The 21,271-nt window shown below is 50.2% G+C and overlaps 5 protein-coding genes across 5 annotated transcripts; 4 read left to right on the top strand and 1 right to left on the bottom strand.

The window, feature by feature from the left end:
* Nucleotides 1-156: 156 nt before the first annotated feature.
* Nucleotides 157-973, bottom strand: TGAM01_v206898 (40S ribosomal protein S24; the record flags this gene model as incomplete). The annotated part of the gene is made up of 3 exons (XM_018804344.1): nucleotides 157-236; nucleotides 310-557; nucleotides 891-973. The coding sequence occupies 3 exons, from the start codon at nucleotides 971-973 to the stop codon at nucleotides 157-159; spliced, it is 411 nt and encodes a 136-aa protein (XP_018662459.1).
* Nucleotides 974-1,469: 496 nt separating this feature from the next.
* On the top strand, nucleotides 1,470-2,551 carry TGAM01_v206899 (hypothetical protein; the record flags this gene model as incomplete). The annotated part of the gene is made up of 2 exons (XM_018804343.1): nucleotides 1,470-1,712; nucleotides 1,784-2,551. 2 exons carry the CDS (start codon nucleotides 1,470-1,472, stop codon nucleotides 2,549-2,551), a joined length of 1,011 nt encoding a protein of 336 aa, XP_018662458.1.
* A 4,927-nt stretch (nucleotides 2,552-7,478) lies between these two features.
* On the top strand, nucleotides 7,479-7,967 carry TGAM01_v206900 (hypothetical protein; the record flags this gene model as incomplete). Its single annotated transcript, XM_018804342.1, has 1 exon — nucleotides 7,479-7,967. One exon carries the CDS (start codon nucleotides 7,479-7,481, stop codon nucleotides 7,965-7,967), a length of 489 nt encoding a protein of 162 aa, XP_018662457.1.
* Nucleotides 7,968-9,612: 1,645 nt separating this feature from the next.
* TGAM01_v206901 (peptidyl-prolyl cis-trans isomerase-like 4) lies at nucleotides 9,613-11,164 on the top strand (the record flags this gene model as incomplete). The annotated part of the gene is made up of 2 exons (XM_018804341.1): nucleotides 9,613-9,692; nucleotides 9,754-11,164. 2 exons carry the CDS (start codon nucleotides 9,613-9,615, stop codon nucleotides 11,162-11,164), a joined length of 1,491 nt encoding a protein of 496 aa, XP_018662456.1.
* Nucleotides 11,165-18,665: 7,501 nt separating this feature from the next.
* TGAM01_v206902 (hypothetical protein) lies at nucleotides 18,666-20,151 on the top strand (the record flags this gene model as incomplete). The annotated part of the gene is made up of 3 exons (XM_018804340.1): nucleotides 18,666-18,863; nucleotides 18,950-19,057; nucleotides 19,117-20,151. The coding sequence occupies 3 exons, from the start codon at nucleotides 18,666-18,668 to the stop codon at nucleotides 20,149-20,151; spliced, it is 1,341 nt and encodes a 446-aa protein (XP_018662455.1).
* Nucleotides 20,152-21,271: the final 1,120 nt, after the last annotated feature.

Genomic DNA, 21,271 nt, shown 5'->3' on the forward strand with positions numbered 1-21,271 from the left:
TAGAGGTTCCATCGACAAAAACATGTAGATTTTTTTTAATGCCGAGAAAAAAGTCTGCAGCACTCGCAGGTGCGCAATCATGCCCAGTAGTACCACAGCGCCACGCCCGCGCCTCCCCTCCAGCACCAGCAAGCAACCATTTGAAAGATTGTGCGTTTATTTCTCCTTCTTCGCCTTGGCACCCTTGACCTTTGCGGTTCCGCGCAGGGTCTTCTGTCGGTTCTTGCGCTGCTTGCCTGTAGTCAAATGTCAAGTTAGCCAACCACAAACGCACGGTGGAAAATAAGGGCCAGGAGACGTAAAACGTACGCTGTTGTCTGCTGGCACGCTCGGGCTTGGTGGCGAGTCCGACACGGATCAGGCGGTACTTGGGCTCGAACTTCTTCAGGGCCTCGGGGGAGTCGTAGATGAGGGCGAAGCCGGTGGTCTTGCCGCCACCGAAGTGGGTGCGCAGGCCAAAGACCTGGACCTGCTCCTTCTGGGCCTTGTACAGGCTGCCGAGCTTCTCGCTGAGCTCAGCCTTGGAGATGTTGGCACGGCCGGGGTGGAGGATGTCACTATTCATTGAAAATCACAGGTCAGTCAGATCTTCTTGGTTTGAAGTTGTTGAATTCGTTGGCCGCCGTCCAAGATTCTTCTTCGATCTGTTCGTTCCAAATCGTCCGCTATCCAATCCAATATCCAATCGAAAGTCGCTGCTCAATTCTGCAACAGAGATTGTGCGAGGCAGCAAATCAAATATCCGCAGACAAGAAATGGCAGCCGTCTTGGTTTTCCGCACACAGCAAATAGGCTCGAAGATCGATGGATGTCTCATGGATAGGGCTTCAATGGCGGGCGAGGTCGAATCTGGCGGCGGCACGACGAGAGGAGCTGAGGATTTCACTCACACCACCATCTGCTTGCGGCCAAGCAGGGGGTTGCGGATGAACTTGCGAGTTCGCAGGGTAACGGGAGCGTCGTTATCCGCCATGGTTGCGATGCTTTGTCTCGTTGAGAAAAGTGACGAAGGAGAGACTCGGCGGTTTGGCGTCGTGGTTCGGTCGTGGGAGAAAGGGCTCGCCGCAAAACTAAAACCGGGGCTTTGAAAATTCCGTAGCACACGCTCGTGTCGCTTAGTCTGGGTCCCAACCCTAAGATGCGCTGCGGTGCGGGCATTATGTGTGCGTTATGTAAGCAGTGAAAATAAGTTGTGTGCTCACGTGCAGGGTAAAGCTCGGCAGAAGCTGGCTGCTATTTTTGTAGCTGACCGGGTCCCCGCTCGCTGGCCAATCAATCCCTTGCAAAAAGTTATGGATACTCGACTGCGTGCTCCACCATTTTCGATCGTAGTATCGCCATGGACTGAGCATATGCAGAGCAGGTCTTGGGCAAAAATGTGATGAACAAGCGAAAGTACTGTCTTCTTCTCAATTTATCAGATGTTTTCATAAGGAGCGTATCATTCTGTTCTATGTATATATCCAACCATGGACGCCTCATCACAGAGCCAAGTCGACCGCTTCTGCTACCAATATCTTCAGCTTGAGCAGACCTTGACTTATCCCGAGCCTCAGCACCTCCAACGCTCGGATGTTCAAGATGCCATCTATGAGAGACTCTTTGCTGATGACGTCCTTTCTGCTGGTCCTCCCCCACTCCGATATCAAGTAAGAGTGCTCAAAGAGCTTGTCTCCCGCATCGAGGCAAGCATAGAGGACTGGGATGAGCATGTAAGTCCCGACCCCCGGCCGTGATATGTCGGTCAGATGCCGTATAAGACAGTCTCTGACGTGAAGAGCAGGGAGTCTCCGATGGTCTCATGTCATCCCTCTCTGTCTTGCTATCCACGCCAGCCCCGGATGAGGCCGATGCCGTGCAGCAAAAGTGTCATGTCGTCTACCATCTCGCATCCTTACCGGATCACGAGGCTCATATTACCTTGTTTGAGAATCGGTCTCTCATCTCTGCCGCTGGAACCACTGGACTGAGGACCTGGGAAGCGGCACTTCACCTTGGACAGCTTCTATGTCAGGACCCCAGTATTGTTTCCGGGAAACGAATATTAGAACTCGGGACGGGCACTGGATATCTTTCTATTTTATGCGCAAAGTACTTGGATTCAACACACATCATAGCATCGGATGGGTCAGACGATGTCATCAACAACCTCCCCGAGAACTTCTTTCTGAATCAACTTGAAGGCTCAAGTGCCATAACGCCCATGGATCTCAAGTGGGGATATGCACTCAAGGGAACCGAAGAAGAGCGGTGGAACGGCGGCCGTCCCTTGGACGTTGTTCTCGGAGCTGATATTACGTACGACTCGAGCATCATCCCCGACCTTGTCAGTACGCTATTGGAGCTATTTGAACTGTATCCTCATGCTGAGGTCATTATTGCGGCAACTCAGCGAAACCTGCAGACGTTCCAAGTGTTTTTAGAAAAGTGTGAGGAAGAGAAGCTAAAGGTGGAAGATGTCTCATTCGAGATACCATCGCGTGACCAACAGCAAGGCCCATTCTATAATGACCAGGTTGCGATTAGAATTTGCAAAGTGTCCAAGGTCTAACCCAATTATATCGAATCATAACAAATCGTTAATGTTGATCTCGCCGCCATAAACTACACGGATGTCTCAAGCGAAGGGCGCTACAAGGGTGATGTACAGTGTAAGGTGACTATAACAGAGAGTAGTTGATAGTTTACATCATCGTCGAAGAAGCTGGAGATGCAAATCTACGCGCAAATCTTTGAACTTTTTCGGCGAACCACTGATGGGCCATGAACCGATAAAACGTCAATGGTTTTAACCTTCAGGGTAGCCCCAACAGATCACTTCGCCTAGGACACGCCGGCGATGGCGCCAGTCAACGCCGTGGCAACAGGGACAAGAATCAGTCGGTGGCGCCTTGGGGGTCAAGCCACACAGCAATTGGCTTTCTTGAGCCCTTGGAACCGATGCCGCTCATCAGGGTATCATCGGGAGACACAACTGGAAGCCTTTCGAAGGCATCACAAACTCAACACATACAAAGTAAATAAAGGCGGCTGATTGTTTAATGTCAAATGCAATCCTCACCGAGTGTTGACGTCATGTAAACCACAAAACGGTTTTACCCATGTATAGAAGTGTGAAGCACAGGGATGGGAACAGCAGTTGTCTCTGGCATCGGAGTACACCCTGTTGGCCGGAGGAATTTTGTCGACAAACTGCTCTAGCCAAGACAGGATGAAGTCATGGACAAGACCCAAAAGTCCGGGGAAGTAAGACCAAAGACTCAATTGGCATGAGGTGACAGGGCTTTCGATTTCATCCTGGCTTACAGTGCTTGTACGGTATACTATGTAAGTCGCAGGTAAGCAGCTACGCCATCTTACGGTTCCAGAGGCGGAAGACGGGTAATGGCCCGACAGTGGTGTGTTCACCAGAACCATTGGATCTCGTTGCCTGTACGCGAATATGCACTCCGTACTCTGTTCATGCCCATTCGGACATCGAAGCGGGAGTCGCACCTGCGGGGAAAACGAGACTAACGTTGCTGGCTGGCAAATGGGAGCAAACTGCGGCCTACACCGGTTGCTCGAGATTGTGGTCTGGAGCAGGCGATGGAAGCTGTACGCACTGCGCCGCCATTTCGTTAGGTTTCCCTGCAGCAGTGCATTTCCGGTGGAGAGAAAAGCACAGTTTCGAAGCGGGGAGGGCATCGGTTGGAGAAGTCAATGGGCAGAGTTTCCAGCCTCCAGACTGATAGCCCGGTTCGGAAGTCGACGATAGTTTAGTAGAGTTACAGAAAGCTCCGTGAAGGTGCAGCATCCTGCAGTATCCTGCATGACTCCAAAAAGCTCCACTACATGAGCCAATTCGACCTGTCTTGCGTTTCTTGCTGTTCACGGCGATGAAATGTGACAAAGTCTCCGCAGCGGCAGGGATAAAGGAGCAGAAAAAAAACGGTCAACGTTGGGGTTTCTGTTCAATGAAAATTTTTCCAAAGCTTTTAGCGAGCCCACGTTGGTGGGTGAGAGATCATCGCTGATCGGCAGAGTGCCACAGAGTCTCAGATAAACGTGACCTAATAGGAAACTGCTTTTGAGCGGGAGCTTCTTTGGGGGCCGCCGAGAAGCCTAGAGTCGGACGTGATAAGCTTTTCAGTCAGTGGTTGTACATGGAGGAGAGTTCCTCTTGGTACCCTGAAGCTTTGGTGGCCTGGCCTGACGGGCTGAGCTGACGAAGAAGGAGGGGAATTATTGGAGTCAATGCAACGCTGTCGAGTCGTGAGGAGGAAACGTCCTCGGAGAGCAATCATCACATATGTGCAGCACTATCCGGTAGTCCCGTGAGAAGCGATGCACAGAATACGCGTAGCACATACCGCACGTACGGAAGCACAAGGCGGCATGGGCATATTTAGCCTTGGGCACAGTTTTGAAGCTCTCGAGGTGGGCTGAGGTAGGATTTCTCGCCAGACTTACACATGCTGCATGCGACGCTGCAAGCCCAGACAGCATCTCCGGCGTCGATATTCCTTCAAGCAGACGCGGGAGTCTAAAACTGACATGTACAGACGCTCGATGCCCAATGTTCTAGACAGATGGAAGTCAACTGACACGGCCCCGGCTGCAACCCGCCCGCCGTGGACTTTTTGTGCCAATCTTGCCGCAATTTGGGCCTGTATCCAGTGATCGGCTCTGTCTTGTGGAAATGATACTCAGGGGGGTCTATTGATACAGCCGAGTGAGTGAGTGCTGTATTCTGGAACTGCTGCCGATCACTCGGTCTGGATGCGGATCACGAGGCAAAAATAGAAGGTGTCTCAGGGCCGGTTGTACACGCTGATTGCTGATCGATCTCTGAGCTCGAGATGAGTGCTACGATAATGCGACTCTGAAGCGGGAGCAAAGGGGAGACGGGCTCAATCTCAGCCTCCAAGCATTAGTGCTCATCTGCCTGGGTACGGACGCAGATATCTTGGAGAGGTGTCAAATATTAAGGAGCACTAGCAGCCGGCTGTCGTTATCTCTTCGTCCCGGCCTCATTGGCCGTGTTATCTTATATCTCGACGGGAGGGGGGCCAGGAAACGGGACAGGGCGCTTCGTTATCTATGGCGCAAATTGCACGAAGCCCAAGTGCTGATAATCAACATGAACAGAAACTCAGTTTGCCCTGTCTTTGTCCTACGCAGGCAAAAGTCAATTAGCCCGCTCCATGCACCTCCATGCTGTACACCGCGAGTCCGGCGGGCACAGTTTGCTTGATGCTCGCCACACCAGCGCCATCTCGAGCGACTATAGTTGCATGGCATATGCATTGCAGTGTTCTACTAGCGATTGGGATTCAGAGGCGAGGCCTCATGACCCGCTGGTGTTGATATTGATCCAGCCAGGCTTCCGCATCTTCTTCGCCTCTGTATGGGTGACGACAATTGAGCGTTTCTGAGATGATATTGACTTGCAAATTGCCTTCCCCCCTTGCCTTCAAGTGGCAGCAATCAAGTCAAGTCAATTCATCCACTGTGCGCAGAAAACCAGCGCAACAAAAAAGCACGCAGCATGTAAGAAACGCCTAATATTAATCAAAAAACCGGAGACCCTGGCTCTTCCCCCTCCCTGTCTTCGAAACGGGCTCTCCTCCAAAGGCCCACCGCGGCCAGCCCTGAGCAAAAGCACCCAAGCACTCAAGCAGCCATCGCAACGTGCAGCAGCGCCATCGTCCAACTCGCCCGCCGCAAAGGCGCAAGGCCAGGGCCCCAAACGAGAAGCTTGTTGCTGGCTAAGAACCACCCGAGTGGGCTCGTATCCAGTCTGCAGAAAGCCAAGTTTTGCCAACAAAGGGCCCCCCCTCTGCTGCAGCGTGTCCGGTGCTGAGCCCGCCATCCTCGCCACCCGCATCTGCGCCATTGGACGGCCTGGCGTGTGTTTGGGCTGGTTTTGCCTCCCCGACATCCAGAACCTTAATGTTTGGCTTATAGACTAGCATACTGTACCTACTGTACAGAGAACAAGGAGAAGATAGACAGAGATTCTCCGACAAGAGACAACAAGAGGCGACAGGAAGCTCCGTCTTGCATTGCATCGGCCTCTTCCTTGTCCTCATTCTCGCCTCCCCTTGGCGCCCAAATGTTACAGTAGATTGTTCAGGCCGCGGGCGAATCAAACTAGAGGCCGGACCAGCCCAAGAAGGATCTAGGCCAGAATTCGAAAAAAGCAACCCCCTTCTTTCAGCTTGGCCTTGACGAAGCTCTGGCATTGGCTTTCATTGGCTGTCCGGGGCCCCATGCTCATGTTACCGGGCGATTGCGAGCTCCTCCCGCCTGCGTCTTCCAAGCTTTGCTACCGCTTGTTGCTATCCTGCGGTTTGCAGTAGCTCGGCGTCAAGATAGGCACAGAAAGTTACTTTTGCTTTGCGATTACTGACACCGTGAGAGTAAAAAAGGCCCCCTCCCATTGACGTGTTACTGAGGCAGCGGCCGGGCAGTAACAGTATAATACGGGCACATTCAACCATTTCCCTCCAGCCCATGTTACCACGACTCCCACTTCATTTTATCGATACTCCGTGCCTTATTTGCTTCTCCACACCCTCATTAACCACGTCTTGCGCACATCACTTGTTAGTGTTGCGGCAGGGAAAGAAAAGGCTGTTCCCACTATTCTAATACTACACTACCGCCGGCCGATCCACCTTCTCCTGGGAACTCCAAGGCCTCTGCATCGGATGCTGCTTCAGTCGCCCACTTATACACTCCTCATCACGCCAACCACTCGCAGTTTGACCTGACCTTGACCTCTCGACGTCAGACTTCCATCACGCTCGTGTTGTCGTTATAAACCGCCACCACCCTTGCCTGGTTTCTGCGATCTCGACTCAAAGCATCTATCAATTCATCAGCCTACACATTCTTGTGAGAGTACTGCAAATACAACTCAGCAGTACTGCCTACCATTGCTACTCCCATCACACACCCACGGCGGAACGTTACGCTTGGGCGAGAAGAGCAATCTCCCGGTTGCCCTAGAATAAAAAGAAGCTGCTTTGTGCACCTTTAATATCCGTCCTCGACCCTTGCCAGCCCCATACGACAGGGTATCTACTTACACACATAACACAACTACCGCTGCCGCCGCCGAGCCCTTGAACCTCGATTCAACAGGCACACAAAACCATCTATTACCTGGTCATTGCCCACGGTAGTGCTGCTATTTCCATCATCGCCGGCGTCGAACCCTTGTGATCCCGATCATATCAACGAAGCACCGCTTAATACTATCGATTCTATTTTCGACTCGCTTCCTCTCGCAATCTTAATTGCTTGATCACCTGCTGCTGCATAGAGGAAACAGTTTATGTGTCCGATGCTTTCGTCATTGCTAGGAACAAGAGCAATACCTCGATCATATCGCTGCAGCCGCTGAAGGAAGTACAAGAGCGACGACACGACGACGACATATTCCACAGAGAAATACTACAACTCGACATCTTCACACAACCATAGCCACGATGGACTCCGAAACCTGCTATCACAACTACGCCTACACTCTGCAAAAGTACCTGCTTCTGCAAGAGCAACACGAGCAACTCTGCACCAGCCTCGAACAGATCCGCCCGCGCACTGCATCGACCGGCACTCTTTCCACCATCTCCTCTCCCAGCACCTCACCCGTCCGCTCCTCCATCTTCGCCTCCGCCGAACGACGACACTCCCGCTCTGGCCAACGCCGCTCCTCAAGGGCGCACGGACGGTTCAATGGCTGGGAAGACCAGCTCGACACCATCGTCGATGAAGACACCATCTACCAGATCTCCGCCGAGGAGCAGCGTCTCTTTGACGTCAACGAGAGCATCAAGCGGGCCTTGACTGAGCTGCTCAACTGCGACGCCGTGCGAAGTGACATGACGACCCGCATGTGGGCTCAGACCCGACTGATGGAGACTGAAAAGGAACTCCGATCAGGGCGACGGAGGCGAAGCTCCCCGAGCCGGGACTGAGCTGAACAAGAGAGCAAACAATTGATCGATCAAACAAAAATGCCAATTACGCAGCCATTTGTGGGGGAGTGTGATGAAAACAAACTCATTGGACCCGCCACCGACGATCAGCTATTTTGAGCACCAAGCCAAGCTTTTATGGTTCTGCGACTCAGTCACTCTTTTTTTTTCGATTGCGACATAATGTTAATCCTATCATGGCTAGCCAACTAGCCTCTATACCACTCGGGACCATCTTTTTTTTTTTTTTAACGGGACACACCTTTTTTTTTTCTTTTTTTGTATGGAGAAGGGGGAATCAAACAAAAGATACCAACGGCTCAATGGTGGAGAGTCGACACCCATTCGATGACACGGAGTTTGCTATTTGACTCTATTTTCTACTACTGATAAGGGGATACAAAAAAGAACGCAAAATTGGAGACGTTCCTTTTTTTTTTTCTTTTGCTATTTCATCATTTTTCATTAGCATTTTCTCACACCCACCTACCTGATTGGGTGTGCTGTGGCCCTAATGGTCTGTCCGTTGCCTGACGCAATAGGCTATTCTTTTTTCGTTGACGGCATCGCATTGCGTGCGGCTTTGCGTTACAATCACATCATTTATCATATATGTACATATAGCATGTCTTGTGTACATTCCACATCTTGTGCAATCCTGCGGAATTTTTTTAGTGTTTATTTTTCTATATTCTATTTTTTTTATCATTTGTCTGCTTTGTGTTTTTTTTTTTGCATTGGTGGGTTTTACAGGATGTTTTTTTTGGACAAGGAGGGTTCATTGATAAAAGGGATTGGGAGCGAGCCTGCTATTGCATATTTTATTGTAGCACCTGATATTTCTTCATTATTATCTATTGTTTACTTTACTGGCTGCGATATCATATAGGTGGCTTTGGATAGCGAGCAGGCAGACAAAATTAGCAGGCACCAAAAGGCTGGCAAAGAGACAGTCACAATTGACAAATATTGAGTCAACTTCGGTTTTTGAGAGTGAATGTGATGAATCAAATCTGTATGCATGGCTGAGCGAAACATGATGAAATTGATTGCCACTTGAGACGAAGATGGCTGCATGGATATCGCGACTGCTACTGGCTGGCTGAAACAAGAGGCCTGCTGTTTTGGGAATAAGCGAGGCGTCTGGTATCAGGTTGATTATGCGTTTGGTCGTGCTAGGATAAGGATACTAATGATATTAGTAGTGGTTGGTCGCTTGAATTAAAGTAGTGAGTTATCTAAGCTATTCCATTAGGAGTAGAATTGTTGGTCAATGCATTTCTTGCTGGCCTTGTATGGGCCTCTTTTGCGTGATGCTGCTGATATCGCGATGTGACGATGCCGGCACCACTGATTTAATGTATATCAACTGAGATCTACCAGTATGACGTTTTCGCTCTGTAATTAGACGACCTGGAATTCAGTAATTCTTAATCTTATTTAAACTTTCTTATTGTCTTCGATAACTGCTTCTCCTTTGCGTCATGGCGCAAATCATTATGTCATTATGTAATCAATCACTGGCCGATCCTATGCTTCTCCACTAAAATTGTCATTCATCTGATTGCGTCGCAGCCTCGCGTTAGAGATACGCGGCTACAGCCACAGTCTTTTTTCCCTTTGAGATACCCTGAGATTCGCCGCCATGTCCGTCCTGCTGGAGACCACCGTTGGCGACATCGTCATTGATCTGCTGGTCGACCACTCGCCAAAGCTGTGCGAAAAGTAAGTGCCGAGAAGCTTCACCCTTTGGAAGAATCACCAAGCAGCTGCTGACTCTGAATAGCTTCCTCAAGCTCTGCAAGGTCAAATACTACAACTTCTCGCCCATCCACTCCGTCCAAAAGAACTTCTCCTTCCAGACCGGCGACCCTCTCGGCCCTCTGGCCAAGCAATCCGATGGCGGCTGCTCAATATGGGGCCACCTGTCGGGCGATCCGTCGCGGCGCACCTTTACGGCTCCCTTCCATCCCAAGCTGAAGCATCTCGAGCGCGGCACCGTCAGCATGGCAACCGTGCCGCTGGCCTCGGATCCGGACACGCGGGTGGCGGCATCGCAGTTCATCATCACGCTGGGCGAAGAGACGGACTTTCTCGATAGCAAGGCCGCTGTGTTTGGCAAGGTTGTCGAGGGCTTTGACTCGCTGGAGAAGATCAACGAGGCCATGGTGGACGACAAGGGATATCCATTTGTCGATATTCGGATTAAACACACCGTCATCCTGGACGATCCTTATCCTGACCCTCCCGGCCTTAGGGAGCCCAGCTCGAGCCCTCCGCCGTCGGATGAGCAGCTGCGGACGGTGCGAATCGCCAATGAACAAGAACTGCACGAGAACGACGACGTGGATGAGGAAGAGCTGGAGAAGAGACGGCGGGAGAGAGAGGCCAGGGCGCAGGCCTTGACGCTGGAGCTCATGGGCGATCTTCCCTTTGCGGAGGTGAAGCCGCCGGAAAACGTCTTATTCGTCTGCAAGCTGAATCCAGTCACCCAAGACGAAGACCTGGAGCTCATCTTTGGCCGCTTCGGCAAGATCCTGAGCTGCGAAGTGATTCGAGACCAGAAGACGGGCGACAGCTTACAATACGCCTTTATCGAATACGAAGACAAGGCATCCTGCGAAGCGGCATATTCTAAAATGCAAGACGTGCTCATTGATGACCGGCGAATCCATGTCGACTTTTCACAAAGCGTTAGCAAACTCAGCGATGTTTGGAGATCAGACACAAACGGCAAACGCAGAGCAAGGGCTCGAGGAGGCTGGGGTGGAGTACAAGAGCTTGAAAAGCGACGGCAGTATCGTGAAGAAGATGAAAAGAGCTCTGGGAAGGACTATAACATGGTATATAGCAAGGAGGAGATGAAAGGACGGCATGACCAGAGGCCGAAGCCCCGAAAAGACGATGACGGGCAGGACAGACAGGACAGACAGGACGGACAGGACGGACAGGGCCGAGGGGGCCACGACAGATATGACCGAAGAAACGACGATAGGCAACGACCACGGGATAATGGATTTCAGCCACGAAATAGGAGCAGGAGTCCGCGTCGAGGAGGCAGAGACAATGATCGCGATAGACAGTTTAAACCGAGGGACGGATATCGACACGATAGGAGAGACAGAGGTGGGGGAGACAGAGGGGGCAGGGACAGGGACAGAGATAGAGACAGAGACTACAGACGCAGAGACAGGTGATTTTTACTGTTGGAGTATCAACGATATAATTGAGTAGCGTTAACATCAATATGTGATCTAATGGAAGAGCTCCTGTCACATATGAATAAAGATTGCTAATATTGACATAATCATCTTTGCTTTATCCCCGTCTTCGCTGCACGTCTACCCTCGCCAACCGTTGACTAGCTTGAACCAACTGCACAACATTAATCGCCTGTTTCAGCGCCCTAAAGGGGAAGCATCCCATCGCCACAATACTCGGCCAATACTTATCAATCTTGTTGGAGCGTGCCAGTTCAAGTGCCGCAGAACTGAACGGATCAGGAAACATCTTGGCCAAGAGCAAAGTGTCGACTTCCACTTCTGGTTGCAGAGGGCCATGCCCATCGATATCTGCGTTGAGATAGAGAGGAATGACGGGAGACGAGAAGGATAGGAGGTAGCAGGCGATGAAGAAGAGCTCATTGAACGCGCAAAAAACAATACAATCTAATTTGAAAGGTCAGATGGTATGGATCTGATAAACAACAATCATGTCGTTTGCTTGCTACATACCTTGTTAGAGTAATACACCTTCATCAACCAGCCCTGACTCTTATCAATGTTCTTGTGGCTCGAGCTAGCACCACCAATAACCAAAGATGCATACATGTGCATATAATGACTTGCAAAGTCCAGAGCAATTAACCCCTGGAAAACAAGAGCCCAGCGAGGGATAGCCGTCGCCAAGAAGACTAAAAGACACGATGTAGTGCAGCGATCGGTGACCATGTCCAAAACTGCACCGAATTGCGTTCCCTAGTTCAAGATTGAGCAGCATATCCATCGAGGGCGTCGAGAAGGCATGATACAGCATAGAGGAGAGAACAAGTGCGTGGGTGGAGGGGCATGTAGTATAGAGAGGAAATGGCCAAGATGACTCGGATATATCCCGAGGAAAATAGACTCATTAGCAGTGTATAGGTAGCTTGAGGGGTCTTGTAAGCGTTACCTATAATGTTGGGCTAGAACAAAAAGATGTTTTCTGAGCGTCTTTCGGCATCTTGGCTGGAAACGTCTGAGAAGCGATCCTGGCCTCGCTGCGTCAACGCCCTTCGGGGAGGCATTCTAGGCGATTTAATTAGAGCATACAAAAATGATGATATAAGTAGACTGAAGCGGCAGAAAGGAAGCATTGGGGATTTACTGCTGACTAAGTAGAGATCCTATAGATGCATGATATACCGAGGACTCAACCAACACGTTTTGATCGTTAGGTGCATTAGCTTACCCGTTTCGACATCATGCGAGGCCAAGATTAGGAGCCAACAGTTGTACTGTTTATTTCCGTGTGAATGACCGACATATTGATGTTGATATATCAGTTCAAGATCACATTGCGATTTCTGTTTCCTTTATGCCTCCGTGGCTAATATTGGTGTTTGACAGATGACTGCTTCGTGCCCCCCCATCATCAGTAAGTACCTACCCTGAATAGAGCATTATAATATTCATTTCAGAAAGAGCACCCGGTATAGCCTTCTACTATTTACTCATACATCTCAGTGTGTCTGTTCTCTTCACTGGCTACTGTTTGTCTCTATTATAGAAGCATTATCCAAGGCAGAAGGAGACTTTGGCCTCAAGAAGGGTGCGAATGAACCACCAAAAAGCGTTGGAGACTATGAAATGAAGAATAAGACAGTACAATATACTTGATAGACTCAATGGTTAGGGACTGGATGGATAGTTCACAAGTCTTGCCTGTAGATTCGACCCAGCTCATGTGTAGTCCCTTTGCAATCCGTTCTCTCCAGCTATGACGCGATGCTGCCAACTACCATTTTCAGCTCATAAATCACAAACCGCCTCAAAATCCTACCGATACGCGAAGTAATCTATCGAAAACCCACCCATCGTAAATCTACGAATCATATTCCTAGAAGAGACCAGCCACCCTCATTCGGTCACTACGCGACAGGCCCTGACTCAAACATAGTGACTCCTCCTTGACCAACCGCTTTTCGAAACTCTCTCCAGCGTCAATGCATCATTCACCGCATTTGTTACAAAATGAGAATTGAGGCGGTAACGTCAAAGCGTTCTTCTGCGTGACTCGGTAGCCCCGTGAACAGAAAAGCCAGGACCACGTACAGACCGCCGGCTACCGGAATAAAGACGCCTGCAGGCTGATTGTAATGAGAAATGCAATGCTTACAGGGAGAGCGAAATGAATGCGGTGAAGATGCATAACTCGTGAAAGTGAGTTGACCAAGGAAAGCTGCAGCACGTCAAGGCCACTGCTTGCCGAAGCCCCTGCTCCTCGCCGTGCCTCTGCTTTCACCATACATAGTACATGTAGTAGGTAATAGAAATCACCCCTGCAATGAACAAACTCCATAAAAGCTTGCCTGTAATATGACGTTGGAACTGCTCAAATCTCATCCCGATGGCTGCCGGCATCGCACCAGACACTCACTTGCGCCCCTTCCGCAGTCGCCAATGCTGTCGCACCTGACAGGTTCCCCGCAGATTTAAAAAACGGGCTAAAGAGCTGGATATTAATCTCAGATTCCCGTTGGGGCCCCATAAGTTAATCGGTCGTTTAGGGTCCCTTCCCGTGGATGCTTCTAGAGGCTCTGCTTCATTTTCTGTTACCGCCATTTGCCGAGCCGCCGTTACGCGGAGGGGATTAAGGAGGGTTTCTTGTTTACACGAGTTGGTTGGCTTCGTTTCTTGTAGAAGCCCAGCGCTGATTTGCGCCTGTGGATTGAGAACTTGCAAGGCCTGGCCCATGTCTGTGATATAGCTAATGTAGTAATAGTAATACTCCTAGTTGGGAGCTGGCAATTTGGCAACAGTAACACTTTGCTTTACATGTTGTTCATGTCACATGTTGGCTGCTCTATCATTTTACGGGCTGCAAGGGACCCGCATTGGTGCTACCGCATTGCATCTCTCCGATGTAGTTGTTTCGGTGAGTGTTACGGCGAATGTTGCTCTGTGGCCTTATTCGTTATGTACAGTTAGATTCCTCTAAACAAGAAAGGAAGAGTTGAAACGTTCAGCTATTGTCCAAAACTGATTACAGAATAAAGCTGAGCCTACATCACAATTACACCATAAACCCCGACTTTCCATATATGTCAGCAGGCAACACATGTACACGCCTCTCTCTCGAGACATCAATGCGTCAGTATACCTCGATATGCATGCACAGTCACCGCCTCGTTTGCTTCTCGCTTGATTGGCTCTGCTTCATCCCGACCTCCCATTTACAAGAACGGTAACGCTCGAGATCCATTGGGCTAGGAGCAGCAGACATGCATAACGGTCATGCAGCCATTTGCTCCCTCCCAGCGTGCCACCGCCACACATTGTGTATAGTACACTCTGTCAAATCACAAGATGGTGTGTCGTTGCACTGGCACTCTGCTTGTTTATCTTGTTTTGTTTTCTCTAGTTCTCTCAAGCTGGCTGCAAAAGGCAAGACTGTGAAAATAAGCTGCCAGCAGATGAAACCGGCTCGTGCGTGTGTGAGTGTCACGTAAAAGAGTCAAGCTTGTCAGTGAGGCTGTTCAGCGCCTGCAGCCCTTTGTGTCTGGCTGACTCAAGCACCAGATGCCTCTTACATGTACTGTATATGCACTCCTTACACACCGTTAGTGAATACTTACTATTGGGCGTACTATCTATTACACCCCTGCTTAGAGTACGTGTTCGAGAAACTTTCTCCGTTTGAACACCGCCGTCTCACCGGCTGGAGCCCGGAAAGAGTCCCAGCTTCATCCACCGCTCTTCCTGCAATTTGCAGCCTTATGAGTACAGAATTCTGTTTGCTACATGACTACCATCATGTATCAGTTTCTTGGATGCACGCCTTGCACACTTTGCACGCCTTGCTCGTATCGTCCAATCGCTAACCGATCTGGTGTTCTACATCGGCTAAATGCAGCAGCATTGACGGGATTCTTGTTGTACTGTAAAAGGACCGCTGCCAATGCAGTGGAGATAGCATCTGGATCGAATAATAAAAAAATTAAAGAAATTAAAATCCCGTCACTTCATGTCTTTTTCTAGGGATAAGGAGTAGCTGTATCTCCCTTTTCGTAAGCTAAAGTACGACAAGCAAGTATCAAGAGACGCCGCGGGTAGCAAGGCTCCAACAATCCGGAGCTGATACGGTCAAAGCGTAGTTTGTCCCTCAGCATTGACCAAGTCGAAGAACTTCGAGATTCGCTAAAGAATCGGACATTCCGAGAAAATAATGATTCATCAAATTCATCAACCGTTTTTAATTTAATCAAAGGCGAGCAAGGAAGCAAAAATGACGAGCTCCGTCAAACAACGGCGAAATGTATACGATGACCATGCAACCCTTGGCTCTGTTACAAACATGGGAGAGTGTGATGTCGGTAATAAATGCCGCCGGCCGTTTTTTGCCCAAGACAATTTTATGCATAGTCTGGGATGAAACATCGGTGCAGCTCTCGAGACTCTCTCACCGCCGTCCAGGTGCGTCTCTGCCTTGTCCAATCCCCTGAAGCGTGTGTCTGTGTATGCGAGAAGGTGCAGCATCTAAGACTCAGCCGACTTACATGACTTACATGCATGCATCTACGTGTCTGTATTATGTATGTCTGTCTGTTTGTATGTATGTACACACATGGGGCGTAATCGCTCTGCTTGCGTGGAGCCGAGACATGCACATCCAAGATCTCTCCACGGGGCCAGGATGGAGTGCCTCTGTACCACAACCGAAACGCCTCTCTTCTGCCCAGGCACACGCTGTCCCCGTTTCCTCTAGTCACGATGCGATGTGCACGCCACTGCCATGTGCTCCAGCCCGGCTCCCAGTCGACGCTATACTGCTTTCCGGAAAGCCTCTGCCCAGCTTCAGCTTCGTTTCGGCCGTCTCCTGTAGGGGCCGGCACCTAAACGGCTGCTCCTCCGCCATCAAACGCTGTGCTTTGGCGTGCCTTGCTTTCGAAAGCCATGGCTGGCTTAGTGTAGCTCAGGAAAGCCGGCAGCACGCGCGCTTTTGGTCGAGACAGGCGCTGGGCCCTGCTGCGGTGTGCCCGGACAGATGTGCCTACGTACGTATAGAGATGGAGATGGAGATAGAAGGGGGGTGGCCAGCTCATACGGCCACAGCATGATGCTGCATCGGCCAAACGACAGGCTTGGACGGAGACGTAGCCCCTGCCATACGTGAGATGCTCTGCTTGACGGTCTATGGCTTATGCTTCGCAGTGCTAAGCGGCTCTGACGTCGATGGGAGGCGAGAAAATGACCTGTCTCTAGGTGTATCTTGCAAATCGAGCACGGGGGTACATTGAAGCTGCTCGTACTTGTATATCTGTGTAATCGCTACGACCCTCAGATGCGTGTTGAGTCCTATTCAGGCGGAGCAGTCGACAGACCCTTTTTTTTTCTTCGTTCTAACCGTAAACTTCTTGCAACCTTCTGGAAGCTACTAGGTCCCTGTCATAATATAACAAACTGCAATATTTTATTACTCGCCGAGCAATGACCCTGTACCTTGTACGCTTCGCAAGGCCCTGGCGGAGCTTGTTCGGCGTAGCAAAGTAGTAGTAGTAATAGATGGAACATTCTCCCGTATGGCTGGTGCAAGGGCCTTCTCCGCTCAAGGCCCCCCCTGTTCTTGTGCTGCTGCTCATATATCTGGTTCTACCTACTTTGAATCTCTCTTTTCCCCCACTATTAAGGCTACACAAGGGGGGCAACCAACGGAAGTAGAAGTCTCCAGTGCAATAAGATACTTTGTATTTGCGGCGGATGCCAGTGGGGGGCGCCTTGTACGACTTGCAGATGGAGACTTGGTTGCAGGCTGGCTATGCGATGTACCACAGAGAGCCACAATCTGGTGAATTCGATCCTCATTTACTTGACCGCCCATGCTGTGGTAACAGAGACCTTGATGGCCCAAAGTTTGCGTTCCGCCGGCGGGTGTATCTGGCTTGGCCTGGCCTGGCCTCGACACATGGCCATGCTGGTTATTTGCGCTTTTGTTCGGGCGTACCGAGCAACTCTATTGACTGTCACAGCGAGGAGGACGAATAAAGTATAGGCCACATGAAATGTTACTACAATCTGTCGAGCAAAGCAAACTACCGGTGGGAAACATTCTCATACTAGCATGTTAGTCAGATGAACATGTTAGCTGAAGACATGGATTCTCCGCATCTATACATGGTTTTAGTACCAACCAATTGTTGAATCGGCATTGCCAGGGTCTAAACGAAGCTTCCGAGGAACGTATTCTATTTCCAACACTGCGATGCCCATCTGAAGCAGCTCTTACACGCCCCCTAGCAAAGACGTGGGTGTAAGGCTCAAAATAGAACCAGACAAGATCCTTCACCCCACGCCCTCTTGTATACACAAAGCAGTCAAGCCGTTTAACCAGGGTATCTAATGTCAGACCTTCTGAGACTTGCCCAGGGTCGAAAAATGGCTGGCAAAGTACCGGCCCGACCGTCCGGTATATCGATTTGAGGGGACGACCCCTTGTCTCCAATCCACGTGTGGTATTCCGCTCAAACAATCGAACAAAAAGACAAAGTACATACCTATACAAGGATCGATCCATGGGGAGTCCACCCACAAGCACTTGATTCGATCTGCATCGAGCCTCTCCCTTCCGCTGTCCTGTGGTTGATGGACTGGGCCACAAGGGAAGCACAGCAGAAACTCCACTATGTTTTGCGTGTAGCCTTCACAAAGAGAAGAGACTGGCCGTCTCTGGGAGAAGGGATGACAAGGGAAAAAAAAACACCTAGGAGTTTGTCAACTAAGCGTGCTGCTGTGTACCGAAGGGCCAGCATCTGCACAGAGAGAGAGAGGAAGAAGGGCCAAGTCACTCATGGCAGCTTATTCTGTTGAGGACGAATACAGGGAATAAAAGAGAACCGGTGGATGGAAAATAATTGGATGAACAGGGCGACAAAATGGACCCAAGCAAACAAACGATGAGAATCACGGGAAATCAAGCTGGAGGGATCGGCGTGTACCGAATATGTATAACTATCTTCGGAGCTACTGTTCTTTCGTCCAAACTTTCTGAATTCCTTTTCATCTCTTTTTCCAGTTTAGGACTCCCTCTTTTCCTTTGCCTTACGCTTTTTACGTCTGGTTGCCTTTTTATTCCCCCCAAACAAAAAATTTTTTTGGCCTCAAGATACTTCTTTGCTCTGTCTTAGTGCCTAGCACTTCTCGAGTCATAGCCTTCAACAGCAAGGCGACACAAGACGTCAGCCCCGTCTTTCTCCGTCTCTCCCTTCAAATCAAGCAGTCAAAACACGAGTCTAGATCAGAAGCTATCTATCGGAGTGGGTTGTGATCAAGAGCAGCTGCTCAAGATTGCTTTTCAAGATCTAGGTCTCGGAATAGCTGCGGATCACTTGCCACTTCAAGGCCTGACACTGAAGAACGCTGACCGGAAGAGAGTGGTACATATTTCCATCTATACAGACAAAGATAGATAGACATCCCCATCTCCCTTTGCCTGGATTTCATCATGGGTTCATCCAGCGGTTCTCACTCCAGCCATCACAAACGGTACTCCTCCCCCCGGGACAGCATCTCGCCCTACGCCTCGTCGTATGCCGAACGCAGATCCAACCAGTACGCCCAGAGCGACTCCCACTCTCGGAGCAGCGTCATGAGTGACCAGGAGGGCGAAGAGCCCACTCCGCGCAAGAGAATCGCTGTTGCAGTAAGTTATCTTCTTTCATCTTCCATCTTCAGTTACCCCCTAGCACCATATTACAAACACAGGATGCTAACAACTAACAACAACAGTGCCTACGATGTCGTAAGAGAAAGATCCGATGCACAGGCGACAGCGGAAACGGCCAGCCATGCCTCAACTGCAAGAATGCTGGCCACGAGCCCTGCCAATTCCTTCGGGTAAGACGATAAATTATCTCCCCCTCAAATGCAGAAGCTAATCCGTGTTGTTTCTCCAGGTGGCTTCTCACGAGACGCCCATCATAAAGAGCGATCCCTTCAGCTACAACCTCGACGTGGCCCGCAGCTACCAGGCCCGCGGCGCCTCCATCGTGCCCCCCATGCCAACTCCTCCTCTATCCTCCTCCTACGCGGACCCCATGCATGTGCCTGGCGAGGCCTTGTCGTATAAGAACAGCTCGGCCTACGCCTACGGCAACAAGTACTATCCCATGTCGACCTGGACAAGCGGCTACGTCGAGGACGGCAACGTCGACTACGCCGTGTATCCGCAGTCTTACCAGCCAGCCGCCGTCCAGCCCCCCGTGCCGCAGCAAGATGCCTCGTACATGATGGGTTACCGGATGAGCACAAGCTCCCCTGCTCCTATGAAGCATGAGGGTGCCGGAGCTCCGCCGCTGTATGTCGAGCCAAACGCTGCTACATATGGCTATCCCGCTGGACATGCTTCTGCAACTTCCACAGTGGCATCCATGATTCATCGTCCCGCTGCCAGCACCGATGCAAACTCTGGCTATGCCTATCAAAGTGTCGCTTCTGGAATCCCCAGCCACATGGGCACCAGCGAAAGACTCCTCCCAGCACCCTCTACGCGCTCTTTAACAAGCGCTCCTCAACAACAGCATCCCTACCGCGCAGAGTCCATCTCCTCAGCCTACAGCAAGACTTCCCAGTCTTCTACAGGCAGCTCCTCTCCAGCCGCTCTCTCCGAAGCAGCAACCACATACAACAGCTTCGAGAGCTCTCCCCTAGCCTCCTATCCCACCTCTGCCCCAGCAGCCTCCCATCATGGACGCAGCGGCGAAGGATACACCACCACGGCAGCTTCCTCGCTGGAAGCAATCATTGAGCCGGTCATCGAGCCACTGAGAATGACTGCTCCTGAATTTACGTACAAGTACACGGATACTACGAGGCGGTACAACAGCCAGTACAATGCGGCCATTGGAAGCTATCTTTCGAGCAGCCCGGGTCTTTCGAATTACACGCTCAGCAGTGACGAGCACGAGCGCAAGCCTAGAATGCGGACTTAGCAAGGCATGGCTTGCATTTGTTGGCGATGCTTCTTTAACAATCGTGCTGCCTTTTGGCTTTTACCAAATCTTTGTACTATTTTGGTTCTGCCTTTACTGTTTTTTTTTTTTTTTTTTTTAGTTCGTTTTCGCATTGGGTCTCCTCGTCTCAATCAGATTGAGCCACCAAACTCCTAATCTCCTGGCTGCGTTGGAGGATTTCATTTATTTGTCTTGCCTTTGTCAATGTTTGTCTCACTCGGCGTTTGCTTCTTCCCTTTGGCGCTTTCGTCCCCTCAATATTCACACCAGCGTCTGTTAGTTTCGCCCCCTTTAACAGCATTTTGTGCCCTGGCGACTAGAGAGTAATTCGACTACAGAAAAAGTATGCAATTCAACACTGAAAGAAGAGAGAGAAAAGCGCACAGAGAGAAGTGGAAGGCTAGCTTGGAAGAAAAAAGGGGGCTGCGTGGGAAGAAGAGAAAAAAGGCTACTATGGACAACGATGGTCATGGATCGTATCGTTTTCTCATTTTTCTTTAATCTAATGGGTTTGTCTGGGATGTCTTGTTCTTTCTACTTTTCCTTTGTTCAAGTGGTGTAATGTGAGGCTACGGTGATAGATAAATAGAGCTATTTCAATATTTCATCAAGCTTTCCTTGACCGTTAAAGGCTACAAGCCGCTTGAGTGGTTACTATGACTTTGGAAAATAGCGAGTGAAAGCTATAGTACAGACAAGAAATGATGGCAAAGAACTACAACCAACCCGGCTTTACCCGCCTCTCAATTGCGCTTCACAGTAGTACCGAAGATACGCCCATGCATCTTGGAATGACGGAGAGCACTGAGAGGAGAAAATACGTACAAGTGAGGTTACGTCAAATCGCGACCCTGTCACACGGCATGCGCCGTCAAGGACACCATCTGTTTCACATCTTGGGGTTGCTGCGTTTTCTTTGGAAGATCAAGTCGCTTGCCGTTGCTACTGTCTTGAAACTAAAAGAGAAAAGAGGGGGAGGTGTGTATGTAGGTAAGTCGGAGATGAGCAACGTGAATCAAATACACGGCGTAAAGTGTCAAGAAGAAAGGTCGTGCTTTACGAGGTTGTGCAATCGCATGGAGACAGGTGGTAGCAGGAA

The sequence above is a fragment of the Trichoderma gamsii genome (assembly GCF_001481775.2).
Source record: "Trichoderma gamsii strain T6085 chromosome Unknown Scaffold_24.2, whole genome shotgun sequence".
NCBI lineage: Eukaryota > Fungi > Ascomycota > Sordariomycetes > Hypocreales > Hypocreaceae > Trichoderma > Trichoderma gamsii.